General features: G+C 38.2%; 1 protein-coding gene and 1 long non-coding RNA gene across 2 annotated transcripts in view; one reads left to right on the top strand and one right to left on the bottom strand.

Moving 5' to 3' along the window:
- The window catches only part of SPINK5 (serine peptidase inhibitor Kazal type 5), an 83583-nt gene that overhangs the window by 21951 nt on the left and 44775 nt on the right, over positions 1 to 16857 (bottom strand). The window contains 11 exon segments of the mRNA NM_001102102.2: positions 296 to 374; positions 519 to 646; positions 1546 to 1618; positions 3203 to 3330; positions 4773 to 4869; positions 6405 to 6532; positions 8793 to 8856; positions 9591 to 9686; positions 9688 to 9719; positions 10591 to 10675; positions 12315 to 12442. Of these exon segments, the coding sequence (NP_001095572.2) occupies positions 296 to 374; positions 519 to 646; positions 1546 to 1618; positions 3203 to 3330; positions 4773 to 4869; positions 6405 to 6532; positions 8793 to 8856; positions 9591 to 9686; positions 9688 to 9719; positions 10591 to 10675; positions 12315 to 12442 (1038 nt within the window).
- LOC104972855 (uncharacterized) lies at positions 347 to 15098 on the top strand. The gene is made up of 5 exons (XR_001500692.3): positions 347 to 428; positions 3441 to 3501; positions 5007 to 5115; positions 7783 to 9749; positions 14153 to 15098. It is a non-coding gene; the product is annotated as an uncharacterized lncRNA (long non-coding RNA).

The following is a 16857-nucleotide window of genomic DNA, read 5'->3' as shown; positions in this document are numbered from 1 at the left end:
CATTCTGTTTATTTGTTGAATAAACCAAGCTTGCAACCACTCATCCAAATTTAAGCATAAGCATGCTCAGGTGGCACTAATGGTAAAGAATCCACCTGCCAATACAGGGGATGCAAGAGACGTGGGTTTGATTCCTGAGTCGGGAAGATCCCCTGGAGAAGAAAATGGCAAGCCACTCCACTATTTTTGCCTGGGAAATCCCATAGACAAGAGGAGCCTGGAGGGCTGCAGTCCATGAGGTTGCAGAGTCAGATGTGACAGCAGTTGAGCACAAGATACGTCTGGCATGTATTACCTGTTTTTCCTTGTCCTTTCCGGTTGTGTTCCTCGTGTATTCCCCCTCTTCCTTCTTTTTTTCAGCTGCTTCCCTTTCCCTTGAAGAGAAAAATGAGAAGAAACGTTTCAACCAAAATGAACAAAGACCTCAGGTATGCTTAAAAAAAAAAAAAGTTGTCTTGAACGGATGAGTGATTATTTAAGACTCAACAATTAAAAGCTCATTTTTGAAAAATACTCACAGCTTTTCCTTACACATAGCACACTTGTTACCATGTGTCTTGCCATCTGAACCCCGTACAGGGTCACTTTCTCGGGTACAAATAAGCTTTCCATTTTTCATTTGACTTCTAAACTCATCGCATACATCCTGAAAAGAAGCAAAAATTATATTGGAGATGGCTATTTTCACATAGTATTTGACTGAGCTTGAAAATTTTGAAGATTTTGACTTAGGAGTTGGGCAGCCACCTAATCTTGCTGTGGGAGGCTCTTTACTGGACCACAGAGGTGTCCAAGTGGTAATTTCTGAAGGTGAATTCCATCTTCAACCTTAATTCCTGCTTGCCATGTAAGGCTACATAGTCCAAAAATGATCACTTGGACACCTCTGTGGTCCAGTGTAGAGCTCCCCCACATCAAGGTTAGGTGGCTTTATAACCAGGTCACTTTAGAATGGGAAGATTATGCTGGATTATCTGGGTGGGCCCATTATAATCAAAAAGATTCTTATGAGTGAAACAGGAAGGCAGGCAAACCAGAGTCGGAATGATACAACATTAAAAAAAAAAAAAAGGCAAAGAAAAAGATCTTCCCCAGAACCTCCACCAAGGAAAGCAGCCTTTCTCTGACACCTTGACTTTAACACACTAAGACCTGTTTAGGACTTCTGAACTCCAGAAATATATGATGCTGAATCAGGGTTGTTTTAAGCTATTGTTGGTAATAATTTGTTATAGCAGCCAAACCTCATTTTCCCCATCTATAAAATGAGATAGGGAAAATCTTAGTTGACCAGGTTATTGAGATAATTAAATAAACTACTCTTTATAAAAGTGTTTTATAAAGTGTTAGGCTGGAAGATTTCCATTTGGTGTTAAATTTCTGCACCGAACAAGTTATCAGTGATATTCACATTCATGATGACTTCTGAGCTTCTAAGCATAAGATCTTGACTGGCAACAACTGGCATGCTCTTTCCACCTTTTTGATAGTCAAGTAATGACTTACAGAAAGACCATTCTTGCCCAAACCTAGTTAATGATTTACCTTTCCTGATGCTGAATCAGTCCCATTTGACCTGTAGACAGATTGCCTGTTTTTTTCCTCTGCTTCTCTTTGCCTAAAAAAGAAGAGTTCAGTAGTCATGTTGTTAACACATATCCAGGTTTGGAAGAGGCCTAAGAGTTTATGTATCCTAATCCACCTTCTTCATAGAGAATCTCTCTGCACCTCTCAGAGATGGACAGTCACCTTGGGTATTAAGAAGCTCCCCACCACAAGATATTCTAGTGAGATCAACTCAGTTAATGTCCAAGTCTCCTTCATATATGTCCAAATTAATCTCCCTGTAACTTTCATCCTTACTTCACACCCTCAGGAAAGCATGGAACAAGCCTGCTAAATCCATTATCTCTTCCTGATATTAATCCTTCTGATATTTAAAAGCAAGCTTCAGGTCTCCAAGTCCAGCTTCCTCAGTTCTTTCACCTTTTTTTCATAAGTTGTAGTTTTAATTCCTTACCAATTCATCATTCTTGTTCCTAAGCTTCCCTGGTGGCTCAGATGGTAAAGAATCTGCCTGCAATGCAGGAGACCCAAGTTTGATCCCTGGGTTGGCAAGATCTCCTGGAGAAGGAAATGGCAATCCACTCCAGTATTCTTGCCTGAAGAATTCCATGAGCAGAAGAGCCTGGTAGGCTACAGTCCATGGGGTCACAAAGAGTTGGACATGACTGAGTGATTAGTACTAATATTTCAATTTATCTAGGTTACCAGTGGATTCCAAGATAGAAGACAAGTGGTGTAGGAAGTACCTTAGGATTACGGTTTGGGGGGCAGGGGTTTCTTTAATCTTTTACCTTTCTGATAAAATATTTATGCTAGTGGTTCCTAAGTTTTCATGTACATTAAGAATGACCTGTGAGATTTTAAAAATCAGATTCACTGTCAATCCCAACAGTTTTACTGACAGGATCTACACTGAGATTCAGTAATCTGACTTTTAATAACCCAGGTGATTCTGATCCAAGATCCAAACAGTACAGAACTCTGGTACATGTATATCTCTTTCAAAGTTTCATTTGGCTTTATGCTTAAAAGAAATGTGTATGAATATATATAACATGAATATATGTGTGTGTGTATTTTAGGGAGCTCCCTTTTCATATATAAGAAATAGGTTGTTTCATTTCTTTCAAACAACATAGAGGGGTGGGATGGGGAGGGAGGTGGGAGGGATGTTCAAGTGGAAGGGGACATGGGTAAACCTATGGCTGATTGATGTTGATGTTTGGTAGAAACCTATACAATACTGTAAAGCAATTATCCTTCAATTGAAAATAAAAATAGGGAAGTGGTAGTCAGTGTAACCTGAAGATTCAAACAAACATTAAGTCATGGAACCTTAACAAAATATTAGGAAAAAGAGACTAATGATTCAGTCTGGTGGAATTTAATTTACAGTCACGGATCTGATAAAAAATCTCCAGTGGCTTATAGTTCACAGAAGTATGATACAAAATAGAGTAGGAATCAGCTGCCCTTGTTTGGGCTCATTATTCCTTAGGAGATGCAATAGAAGGAGATATTTGAGAATTAACAGAAATTTCATGACAGAAACTACAGGCAAATGAGAAACAGCCATTAATTCAGGAGGAATATGTGTCTATCTCTTTTAGACAAACAGGTTGAGCAAAGTACTTACAGTATCTCTTTACACATGGTACACTTGTTGTTGTATGATTTGCCATCTGCGTCACGGACAGGATCACTCTCGCGAGTGCAGCTGAGTTTTCCATCTTTCATTTTTTCCCGATACTCAGCACATTGGTCCTGAAAAGGGAAAAGAGAGCAGGCCCCCTGGATGACTTGGTCTGTTGTATGTTTATTAAGTTTCTTAAATAATCTGAGTCAGAAGTTCTTATCTATCTCCTCTTATACAGCATGTAACACCTAGGATTGCTGTCAACAGAAGAGAGGCTGGAATCATCCATATTCTAAGAGGTCAGCTGTCATGGGTAATGTTGCTTTTAAGGTTTTACACAAGGAAATTATAAAGCTGGCTGGAATTTAATCGCATAGACCAAGGGTAAGCAGACTCTAGCCTACAACATTAATCTGTCCTGCTGTCTGTTCTTATATAGGAAGTTTTATATATAAAACTTGAAACACACCTTCACTCATTCATTTAGGTATTATTTATGGCTGATTTCCCATAGACGTGGCAGAGTTGAATAGTTGTAACAGAAACTGTGTAACCTGCAATACCTAAAATATTTGCTATCTGGCCTTTTACAGAAAACAAAAAAAAATTGCTGACCTCTAATGTAGATAGGAGAGAGAAAGAAGTGCTAGGAGAAAGCATAAAATCATGCAAAATGCCAAAGAAGACAGGCTTGAGTAAAGTCTAGACAAGATAGACAAAGGGTCTTAACAAGTCTGTACTTGAAAGTTAGAACTCAAACCTCCTATAGGAGAAAATACGTACAAACATAAAAGCCAAACTTTTTCAGAGGCAAATACTGGGCCTATGTCAGATCTGGAGGCAAAGAGAGGGTCTTAACATACCCAGGTCATACGACTAAAGACAAGGTGTCTGTGATCTTAGCAATTGTGTTCACATACCTGAGGAGTGGGCTTGTATGCAACATTGTCATAGTGACATTTAAAACATCTCAGGAAATGTGCCAACACTCGCCTAAGTTACTGTATCCCTATAAGAGTACTGCTAAGTATGAGAAACTATACAGTTGAATGAGATGAAGTGATTTATTCAATGCTTTGCAAGTCCAGGTGGCAAAGGTAGGATCACACCCTAAACTACCTGACTCAAAAACCTATGCTCTTTCACCATATTATCCTGTCTTGGAACAATAGCAAATATACCTCCCAAAAGTGGCTCCAGTCAGAGAGAGCGCATAATGAAAGGAACTAAAGAGCACGTGATGTGGATCATCGTTATATTTATGCCACTTCCTCTCCTAGGATCACGTATTGGCTTCAAAGCTAGATGACAGAAAGAGGAGTCAGGAGACTGGGATCAGGTCATCATGTTAATTATTTTCAAGTTCAGAGAAGTCAGAGTGAGCCCTAGAGAAACTAAAAATTGCTTGGATATTACTCTGCAGTCATAAGGGGGAAATCCCCTGTCCTTCCAAGGATGCTCTCCAGCTCAGCACTGTGTACACTCATAGCCTTTGACCACAGGCTCTGCCATGGCCCAGTGCCACTGAGTTGAGCCCACTCTGGTTATGGAACTCAGAGGCAGCTCTGACCTTAGCTTTCCCTCTTCCACCACCACTGGAACCATGGCCCGCAGCATTCCGCTGATCTTCCTCTTCTTTTCTCTTTCTTTCTTCATCTTCTTTCTGGCTGAAAATTAGAAAGTGGGAGGTAGGGAATAATAGATTACAGAAAGTGGAATGCATTTCTATGAGTTCCTCATCCTATGACCATATTAGATTTTTATAGAATCCGTCAGCTTTTATTGAACATCTGTTACATTGCAGGCCCTATTCTTTGAAAATAGAAAAATGCATTACGTTGCATCCTTTTGCCTGGAAGACTCTTATTGCAGTAGAAGAAAACCAGCATTTACGGAACCACAAGCAAGACTTGGTGAGCAATTAATTAGCATTTTGTAAATGCTCCCGTGAATCTCCAGAGGGATTTCTCTCAAACACCTCATATTAAAGAGGTCCCAACATAATTATCTCCTCTACCAAATGTGTTCTTCCCCCTGAATTCTCCTTCAGAAAGGACAAAACACTGGAGCCATCCCTAACTGCTCCCTCTTCTTTAGCTCACATGGCTATTTACCTTGGTTTCACTTTGCTGTGTCTCCCGTGTTGATGTACTCACCTTCTATTCTAGCTCTGTGTTCTAGTTACCTCTTGCTGGATTACTGTAACTCCCTACTACCACCAACAGTATTCTGAATTTTGGTACCTTGCTTTTCTTTTTACTGCTAACATATGAATCTTCCAAAAAGGAACCACATTTATGCCACTTATTCTCCTAGCTGAAAAATTTTAGCAGTTCACCACTATATACAAAATTGGCTTCAAAATCCATGATCTGGCCTTCAAAGCTGGTGAAGTAGATAAGTTCTAATTAAAATGACTTTCTCTTCTATGTACATACTACACCTTGCTTAATTTTAGATTTTACCTATGCTGTTCCCTGTTTTATCCTCATTCCTTCCTGTACTGTTCACATATTATCCAAATTACCAGATCCAGTTTTATCCCTCCATAAAACTTTCTATTAACTCTCCCTTTCCTGAACTACCATAACACATTGTATACATCATTTTTCATTTAGCAATTACTCCTTTGTATTATATTAGTTTATTCCCACGTCTAATCCTTACTGAACTATATCATTTCTGGTAATACTATTTCATTCATCTTTGTATAACCATTATACACGTAAACATTCTAGATGTTCAGCAAATGACTGTTAAATGACAAATATTTCAGATGTACTTCCAAACCTTGTGTAAAGAGCTATCTTTAATTTCCTAAAAATGTGATTTTTTAAAAAAATGTAGGTAGAGGAGTTAGATTGGTAGTAAAATCTGTGCATTCTTTCCGATGAGGATTACAAAATAATCCAGAGAAGGGATCCACCTGACGGCACAGGACTTAGAATTTTATCAAGAAAGATGGTGTGATCCACTGTGAGGCGGTGTCCCAGGGCTAATGGAGAAGGTAGTGTAATAACTTGGCCATCTATTGTCTGTTTCTAGAATTGTGAATCTGAGCCTCTGTAAAGAAAGAGTCACCCTAAAATGATTTACACATGATCGTTTGTTGCTTTTACAATACATGTAAGGAAAGAACCAACACTATATACTATCCTCCCAGCTCTGCCACCCACAGCATGGACTTGATCTGCACACTCACAAGACTGCTTTGCACATGGCACACTTGTTGCCATGGGTCTTGCCGTCTGGGCCACGCACAGGGTCATTTTCTCGAGTGCAGAAAAGATTTCCATTTTGAAGAAGGCTCCGAAATTCACTGCATGCATCCTAAAAGGAGGAGAAAAGGCAAGAGCTTGGGTATTTTCTTGAAAATAACCCTACTGGGTCCCTACTAAGTGCTTCCTGGAGAAAAAAAAGGAAAAGGAAAATGACCTATGAATGTTTCTTTCTGGCAGTTGTTTTGTTCAATTCCTACTAAGACCACAGGACTTAAAAAGAGGTTCCTGTTTCTTTTTCCTTGAGATTTAGCTTCCAAGTCCAGACTGAACCTGGCAGTCACACATAAGCAAGAATCTCTTAATAAACTGGGTTCTCAGAGGATTGGACACAGTTCTTAATCAAGACTTCACTGTCTATCTCTATTATATTATAATGCAATAAGAACACTGTATATAGCATAGAATTTTAAAGAATTAAGGTTTAGGTAGAACTTTGAAGTTCACCTGATACTCCCCTTTATGTCACGCCTGCCAATAAGTTGTGTAATTTGCACTGTAACACCTGCAGTGATAAGGAGTTCATTACCCTCCAGATAATTCATTCCAGAATTTCTATTAGATCATTCCCACAAATTAGCCATGTGCTACTTAGGAGGATCTTGGAAGGGAACTCTAATCACTCCTATAGGATCCTTATTCATAGCGTTTTATTTTTCTAAGATGTCATTGCAAATAGGATGAGTATGTTCCTTCAAACCAGTAAGCAAAGTCAACATATCATACTTCCCTCAGAAAAACTGAGGATATTTTTCTTCCTCCACACGGACTCCTTCAAATATCTGGAGAAAATCCTCTTGTCCTTCTCCCATAGCAAAGCACCCCCAGATACTTCAGTCCTTTTGTTCCAGTCTTTTTCAGTCATTTGCACCATTTCTCATTCTGATTTCTTTCCCTTTCCTACAGAATTTAACATAATATTCCAGGTGTGTCCAGACAAACCCAATGTGTTGATGGCTATTTAATATTGTTAGTTAGAATTCTAATCTGTTGCCCTGCGACCTTGGGTGAGGGGTCTTACCCTCTCTGTGCCTCAACTGCCTCTTCTATAAAATGAAAATAATATAAATTCCACATAGTTAAAATAATAATGCCAATATTAAGTATTCAGTACATGTGCTGAATTATTATGACAATAATGTGAGATAATATATTTCTACACATATCTACAATGACTGACATCTCGGAAGTACTCAGTAAATTTATGAGGAATTGAGATGGAATAAGCAAATACTTAAGATCATATAATTAATTACTGATGGCAAGTAAGATTGACTTTGTATTTTTTTCTGTTTCTTTTAGTTCAAGTCGAAACTCAGTGAAGACAAGAGTGACTTTTCCTAGCTCTGCTGCAAGGTTCACTGCCAGATTCCCTAACTGGTCATATTTAGCAAAAGAAATATGAGAGGATAGTTTATTGGTAGTAGCTAATGTGAAATCAGAAATCATCTGATGCTAAAGACTAGTCTCCTATTGATGTTGAAAAAAGGAAAGCATATGAGCTAATATTTTAAAAATTCAGATTCTCAATTGTGGGAAATACAGTTGTAAAACAAACCAAATCATTCAGAATTCCAAGTGATATTTCATTAGAGATTATTTTTAACATCAATAGTTTTTGATGGGGGCAAGGAAATGACCACAAACCTGGAAAAATCTACCTGGAGTGAGTCCTTTTGGAACCAAGAAAATATTATTTGGGAGTGTTGCTCTAATTTTTGCTCAAATGCTGGCCCCAGAAATAATGAAAGCAAGGGACACTCCTGGTTTGACGAAATGTGTTCATCCAAAGCTCCATGTTGTATGGAGGTAATGCTAGATTTGGTGTCTTGAATTCTGTTGTTCCCATTTTTCAAGTGTGACAAATTTGGAAAAACATAAAGATTCTGAAACCAATATTCTCACTACCTTTGTACACAAGTTCTTCCTCTCTCTGGATTTTAAATCATTTAAAAATAGGGCAATGGAGTAAATTAGAAGTCTGAAGACTATGGCCTGTGAGCAAAACCTGGCCCACTACCTTATTGCATAAATAAAAAGTTACTGGAAAATTTTATTTATGCAAAATAAATGCCCATTTGTTTGCATATTATCCATGGCTGCCTTAGAGCTACAGTAGTAGAGCTGAGTAGTCATGACAGAGACCAAATAGTCGCAACCGAAAATATCTACTGACTCTTTAAGAAAATTTTATCGAGGCCTGGACTAACTGAACCTGAGTTCTCGCACATAGGCCTTCAGTGATCCCGTGAGTTATTTTTAAAGAGAAACTACAAAGCTTCATTGTGGTATGAAGCTTCCAGCGTAACTACCTTTTCAGCTTCTCTCTTAGCTTTTCTGGATTTAGCTGCTGCTTTTTCTTTTGCTTCTTGCTGGCTGTAAGAGAAAGGCAAGGGGATCAATCCATTCCTAGTACCGTACCTATTATCCTAAAGGGGATCTCTCTAGATAGATATATTCCCTTACTTCTGCACCTCTTATTTTTAGTGTTACCTAAAGACACAGGCAGAAAAGGCAATGGCACCCCACTCCAGTACTCTTGCCTGGAAAATCCCATGGATGGAGGGGCCTGGTGGGCTGCCGTCCATGGGGTCACGCAGAGTCGGACACTACTGAAGCGACTTAGCAGCAGCAGCAGCAAAGACACAGGGCATAGCCAACCAGTAAATACATTTTCACTACTCTGCTTCCTTTGGAAAACAAAGCTGTGGTCCTTCTTCCCAGGAAGCGATGAGGATACTTAAAAAATTGATGCAACGATAGGGTACTTTCAATTTGTTAGCACCCAGTGATTACATCTTTGGGTTATTCATGACAGTATGTATGCAGAACAAAAATGGCCAATCCTTGTATTCCATTAACTCTGGGGGAATTTCCCCTTAGTACATGGTCTCCCCTTAAGAGCAATTCAAGTACCTTTCAGAACACTGAGAACACTATAAAGAAATGCACTAAGTAGACAGCTTTGTAATAGTAAATCCCCAAACTCAGTGAAAAGGTCACCTTCACTGTCTGCCTCAGAGAGGGAGCCTTCAACATGCTCTCTCTCGCCCACCACAGGCCTAGCCTCTCCAGCACTTAGGAGGAACAGTGGCCGCAGCTCTACTCACAAGAAGGCCTCACACATGGAGCAAGTGTTGCCGTGGATTTTCCCGTCGGGGCCCTCAATGGGGTCATTCTCTCTGGTGCACGGAAGTTGTCCATTTCCTCATGTAGTTACGATATTCACTGCACAGCTCCTGCCAAATGAGGGAGGAGTTAAGCATCAGGTAATGAAATACTAAACGCTTCCTCCACGTTACCCTTTTGAAAACTAGGATATAATGCCCCAAACATAATGGATGCATCAAGATGATGACACAGAAGGTCAATACTAGACAAGACACTTTTCAGATGCTGAGGTCACACATTTTTGTGGAATATAAGATTACTATCACTTATCTCCTTAGAAAACCTTCAACTTAATTCAAATATTATTCTGAAGTAAGCACTGTGAGAGATTAAAAACAGTTATTTATTGTCCCTTTCATAAAGCAGTTTGTGGTTGGCAGAATATTAGCTCCTGACCCGAAATCTATCCAAGTCTTGATATCCAGGACCTGTGAATATGTTGCAGAGCAAAGGCGACTTTGCAGTTGTGAAAAAGTTAAGGACCTAGAGATGGGGATATTATCATGGATTATCTTAGTGTGCCCAATGAAATCACAAGGGTCAAACCTTAAGACCGGACAAGTTAAGACTGCACAGTGAGAAGGAGCTGTGCCTACAGAAGAACAACTAGAGATGCAGTGTTTAAGGATGATGGAAAGAGTCCAAGACCCAAAGCACTTTCATGAAAGGCCTCTAGAAGCTAGAAAAAGCAGAGACAGGCTCTCCTGTAGAGATTTCAGAAAGGAACACAGCTCTGCCAACCCTGTGATTTAGCCCCTTGGGTCCATGTCAGAGTTATAACCTAAACAATCATAAAATCACAAGTTTGTAAGGTTTAAGCCAGTAAGTTTCTGGTAATTTGTCAGAGAAACCATAAAAAAAGTAGTACGTGGGGTCTCTCTCTCCCTTGCCCAGAGAGAATGGGGTGTTCATGAGGCTCCAAGGACCTGAAACAGTTACCTGTGCTGCTTCTCTCTTAACTTTCTCAGTCTCGGCTTTCTCATTTTCTTCCTTGCCAACATTTTTCTTCTCTTCTTCAAGTCTACTGCAATTAAAAAAAAAAAAAAAGATACAAACTAAATTCAGTTTTCCATTCTCTTTGGTAATATATTTTAAGAAAGAATGAGAGTTTTCCAGACCAAAAATCAGATTCAGTACAAATTTATCCAATCAAGAGGTGCTAACACTTTGCCCAATAATGCAGATAACTTCGATGGTTAACAATTGCCCTTAAAAATACAAAACTTGTATTTTTTTTTAATCAGTATGTGACCCTTGGGTGGACTTTTTTCTGTCAGTGACTTCAATCAATGATCTGAAAAAGAGCAACAATTGCCTTGATTTTTCAAAATTGCTATCTAAATAATTACAATTATAATGATGAGACTAAGGATTGCTACAATCCTATGATGGACCCATAATCAAAATAAACCATGTCTAACTATAAAATTAAAAATTTAAATATTATCTTGAATTAAAATTCAATTTTGAATTCAAGTTTTGGAGTATAATAATGATTCAAGTCCAAGAAGATTTCACACCTGATATTTTGAGGGAAATCATAAGCCTAAAATTTTGGCATCCTAGCTATTTTCTACTGACATGTACCATTATCAGAACTGGAAAAATCCTTAGCATATATCACACCTAGTATAGTCATTAATACAGCATTAGCAAATCAAGCGTGTGAGAGGAGAGCCCTGATTTCTTGAATCTCAGGCACTGTTTAATCTACTGGCTGCTTCTATCAATCTCTCCTCTAAGGAACTATGTGAATATACTTATATTAGACCAAAACATGTGACAGTTAAGAGACAATAACGCTGCACCTCTTTAAACAGATATATTATTTAAGTATTTTTTTCAGCATTTATTTTAGTGTGGGGCTCACTAGAGGACTGAGAATCTAAGGAGTAGAATCAGAGGTGATAATGATTGCATTTCTATATTGTCCCACACGGTGGAGCTCTGGCCCCACTCAGGAAAACAGGGACCCAGAGGAACATGGATGTTGCTTAAAAAGAAGACAGTTCAGTAAACATCTATTATGTGGCCCTAAGTCTTAAGGCTTTCAATCTTTACAGTAACTCACTTATACAAATATTTATTTCATATGGTAATATGCATATGGTAACGCCCCTGAAAAGATAAATACAATCCATGCTGTTCCATTTCTTGTTCAGGGTATTTTAGAAGTGTTTACACACTGATCCCAGAGACCTCTGTTCAGCTGGTTTTCCCTTAACCAGTATCTGAATATACTCAAGAATCATAAAATGTCAGGGGTGGGAAAAGAACCAAACATATAATCCCACCCAGATCATCCAATTTCTGCTTTTTGTTATGAATGATGGTTGTCAAGTGTTAAAAACAGTTAATCTCACCCAGATCAATCAACAAACTGCTGGTCTCTTTTTGTTACAAATGATGATTGTCAGGTGTAAAAATATATTTGCACTAAATTAAGATTCTCCCTATGCCTTAGGTAGAAGATAGAGAGATAGCTGAATAGAGAATAACATTGTCACTGTGACTCAGTGTTACTTAATGTCTTTTCCATGTGCTTTTAAAATTGTCTAGCATCTAAGTAATAGTCTATATTCTATACATTTATGAAGAAACTGAGACACAGGGCTGATAAATCATGAAGAGATTGAAAGGGAGGGAAGAGCTTAGACACTCACAACAGGCTTGCACACATGGCACACTTGTTTACATGCATTTTGCCATCCGGGCCACGGACAGGGTCATTCTCCCTGGTGCATATGAGCATTCCGTTCCTCACCTGGTTCTGAAACTCACTGCAGAGTTCCTGGAAAATGAAGAAAATATGCTCTCAGAGAGTGATTTTCTACCCTCTCTACACTTCTGTCTGTTTTGAAGAATAACTAATGCAGAGTAAGAAGGAAAAAGAAAAGTGAATACATATAGCAGTAAATCAAAAGCATTTAAAAAGTTTCTATCATGGACTCAAAATTGTGCTGACTCTATAGTGGATCTGAAAATGTTTAATGTCAGCATCCTCTTGAGGGTGCTTACAACAGAGGTGCAGAGGAAGGCTGATAAAATTGGTGGAGACCAATATAAAATATATATGTTTATGATGTGTCGCACATCACAATCTATAAAAGCTAGGAAACATTAAAGGGGAAGAGACTCAACAGGCCTAGAAGGGGAGGATTCCTAGAAAAACTTAGAATATTACTGGACCTTCATGAGAAAGAAGGAAATCCTGCCATTTACAATTTGGATAAAATGAGTGTATTCTCTCTGACATAAATTACAGCAAGATCTTCTATGACCCACCTCCCAGAGTAATGGAAATAAAAGCAAAAATAAACAAATTGGACCTAATTAAACTTAAAAGCTTTTGCACAATAAAGGAAACTATAAGTGAGGTAAAAAGACAGCCTTCAGAATGGGAGAAAATAATAGCAAATGAAGCAACTGACAAAGAATTAATCTCAAAAAATATACAAGCAGCTCATGCAGCTCAATACCAGAAAAATAAACGACCCAATCTAAAAATGGGCCAAAGAACTAAACAGACATTTCTCCAAAGAAGACATGCAGATGGCTAACCAACACATGAAAAGATGCTCAACATCACTCATTATCAGAGAAATGCAAATCAAAACCACAATGAGGTACCATCTCATGACAGTCAGAATGGCTGCTATCAAAAAGTCTACAAACAATAAATGCTGGAGAGGATATGGAGAAAAAGGAACCCTCTTATACTGAGGGATTACACTTAGTGGGAATGCAAACTAGTACAGCCACTATGGAGAACAGTGTGGAGATTCCTTAAAAAATGAAATAGAACTGCCTTATGACCCAGCAATCCCACTGCTGGGCGTACACACCAAGGAAACTAGAATTTAAAGAGATACGTGTACCCCGATGTTCATTGCAGCACTGTTTGCAATAGCCAGGACATGGAAGCAACCTAGATGTCCATCACAGACGAATGGATAAGAAAATTGTGGTACATATACACAGTGGAATATTACTGTTAATAAGAACACATTTGAATCAGGTCTAATGAGGTGGATGAAACTGGAGCCTATTATACAGAGTGAAGTCAGAAAGAAAAACACCAATACAGTATATTAATGCATATATATATGGAATTTAGAAAGATAGTAACGATGACCTTATACATGAGACAGTAAGAGAGACATAGATATAAAGAACAGACTTTGGACTCTGTGGGAGAAGGCAAGGGTGGGATGATTTGAGAGAATAGCATTGAAACATGTGAAATAGATCACCAGTCCAAGTTTGATGCATGAAACAGGGCATTCAATGCCGGTGCACTGGGACAACCCAGAGGGATGGGATGGGGAGGGGGGTTGTTCAGGATGGGGGACACATAATATACCCGTGGCAGATTCATGTCAATGTATGGCAAAAACCACAATATTGTCAAGTAATTAGTTTCCAATTAAAATAAATAAATAATTTTTTTAATTTTTTATAAGTTAAAAAAAAATTTTTTTTAAATCTCCCGCCAATGCAGGAGACATGCGCTCAACCCCTTGTCTGAGAAGATCCCACATGCCATGGAGCAACTAAGCCCCTATGTCACAACTATGGAGCGGGTGCCCCAGAGCTTGGGAACCATAACACTGAGCCCATATGCTGCAGCTACTGAAGCCCATGTGCCCTAAAGCCTCTGCTTTGCAACAAGAGAAGCCACCGCAACGAGAAGCCTGTGCACCACAACTAGGGAAAAGTCCGAGCAGCAGTGAAGACCCAGCACAGCCCCAAAATTTAAAATCAAAATTTTTTTAAAAATGAGTTATGAAGCTGAAATAATATAAAATTTAGTAGGCATTATAGTGAATAGCAGTAAGACTGTGTGACAGTGTATTGTCCAACTGTTGGCCTTGACTTCTCTCTACTTTAGTCTCCTTAACTGTCAATTTATTACTATATCAATAAACATCATATATTAGATCAATAAATGTCATATCAGGGAGTCAAAAAAAAAAACTTGAATGTATTATGCTAAGTAAAATAAGTCAGAGAAAGACAAATACTATATGGTATCACTTATCTGTAGAATCCCCAAAAGCCAAAATTCACAGACACAGAAAGCAGATGGTGGCTACATGTATGTGTATGTGTGTGTGTGTGTGTGTGTGTGTGTGTGAGCAAGAGAAAAAGTGGTCAGAAGTACAAACTTGCAGATACAAGATGAATACATTCTAGTTCATGGTGATTATAGTTAAGAATACTGTATTATATACTTAAAAGTTCCTAAGAGATTCCATATTCTCCATACAGAAAACAGTTGCAATTATATGACATGATGGAACTTTTGCTAATGCTATGGTGACAAACACTTTTCAATTTATAAGTGTCCAGTGTATACACCTTCAATTTACCCAATGTTATAATCCAATTGTATCTCAATAAAGTTGGACATTTTTAAATTAAAATACTGTGCCCAAAAAACAAATATTATGACCCTTCTTTTGTCTTTAAAAGGCTGAAAAAGCAAAGACATTCCTAAGCTTAGAAATACATATCTGAAATAAAAATATGCGGAAAGAAAAATATAGGTATGATACCTAGAGAAACTGACAACTTTCTGGGAGTTTCTTGATAAAGTACAGGGATGGGAGATGCATATTTGAAACAGAAGAATAACAATGGCAATGGAGAGAAGGAAGCTTGTATTAAGACCATTCAAAAAACCTATGAGGATTTAGAAACTCTTCAGACATTATGGATAAAACACTTTCAGTTCTGAATTACTAACAAAAAGATGGTTCCAAGTAACAAAAAATTATTAAGAAAATGAGTCAGTTTAGAGGCAAATTTTTAGGCTGTGTCAACTATCCCCCCCCAAAAAAAAACACAATTATTAGAGTTATACTTTGGCAGCTGTTGTTAGGAAATAGAATAAATAAAGGTAAACCTTGTGAGGTTTACCTAAGACTATGTGAGAGTAGATGCAGAGTTTGCTGTGCTACTTGTAAATTGTAAAATTATAAAATAAGGTGAAGTCGATATAAAATAGTCAAAGGATTACTGAATAATCGTAATTGAAGGTGGGAGTACTGGTATTCCTCCATAGCTGGATGATGACAAACAGAAAATATGATAATTTATGTGCACTTTGTTTTGTAAATTAAACTAATGTGAATGATAGGGCTCTTGTATCCTGTTTTTGAAATTAATTAGAGGGAGAACAATTAGACATGCAGTGTTGTCAGCTTTGAAGATGATGGAAAAAGTCCAGGAATCAAGGAACAACAACAGCCTCCAGAAGCTAGAAAAAGCAAAGGACCTTTCATAGAGATTCCAGGAAGGAAGCCAGCCCTATTAGCCCCTTGGGATCCATGCCAGATTATAACCTAAATAATCATAAGATAATACGTGCTGTTTTAAGCTACCCAGTTTGTGGTAATTTGTCAAAGAAACCAATAAAAAAAAAAATAGAACACAGATTTTAGTTTCTTTGGATAAAATACGTAGATGCATCTATATGTTACAATTTTAAAATGGTATAATTGAGAAATAATAGATATTAGAGCTATTACATCTATGGAATAAATGGGGAAAATCTTTAAGAAATAGAAAATACTTAATCTGAGTCATGAAAAATGGTCAGAATTTTGACAGAAAGCCGCATAGAAGGCAGAGCTCACTGTATGTACAGTACTAAGGACCTAATGTGTGTAGGGCTGTGCTGTTATTCTTGGGTAGGTTTCTGGGGACTCCATAAACATAATATACATAATGATAACTATATTATTATTTTATAAGTGAGATGAAAATGCATAGATGTTAACTGTCTGACCTTACTGGTAAGGAGATGGAGCCAGTATTGAACCCTGACAGTCTGAGTCCAGAGCCCAGGACTCTAACCACAGTGTTCTTGAGTTCACAGGCTGGAAAGCCAGGAATCAATGCTTGGCATGTCCATGAAGCAACCAGGTGACCAGTACGGCACTGGGTAGAAGAGCAGGAAACTGGGTCTGAGAGGTGACAGAAGTCAGGTTCCATATAGCACTGTCAGTCACTAGAAGGACCTTGGTTCTTACTCTGAGTGAGATGAGAAGCCACTGGGTGGCATAAATAACCTGCCTTACATTTGTAAATAATTAGTCTTTCTTCAAAGTCAGAACCAAAGATGAGAGCAGAAAAAACAGTCAGAAATGAGATCTTCCAAGTTAGATAAAGATAAAGGAAAGGAGTGATGAAGACTGGAAG

This window comes from Bos taurus, chromosome 7, assembly GCF_002263795.3.
Source record: "Bos taurus isolate L1 Dominette 01449 registration number 42190680 breed Hereford chromosome 7, ARS-UCD2.0, whole genome shotgun sequence".
Classification (NCBI taxonomy): domain Eukaryota; kingdom Metazoa; phylum Chordata; class Mammalia; order Artiodactyla; family Bovidae; genus Bos; species Bos taurus.
The sequence above is the reverse complement of the archived record's forward strand: the minus strand, read 5'-3'. Positions and strand labels throughout refer to the sequence as shown.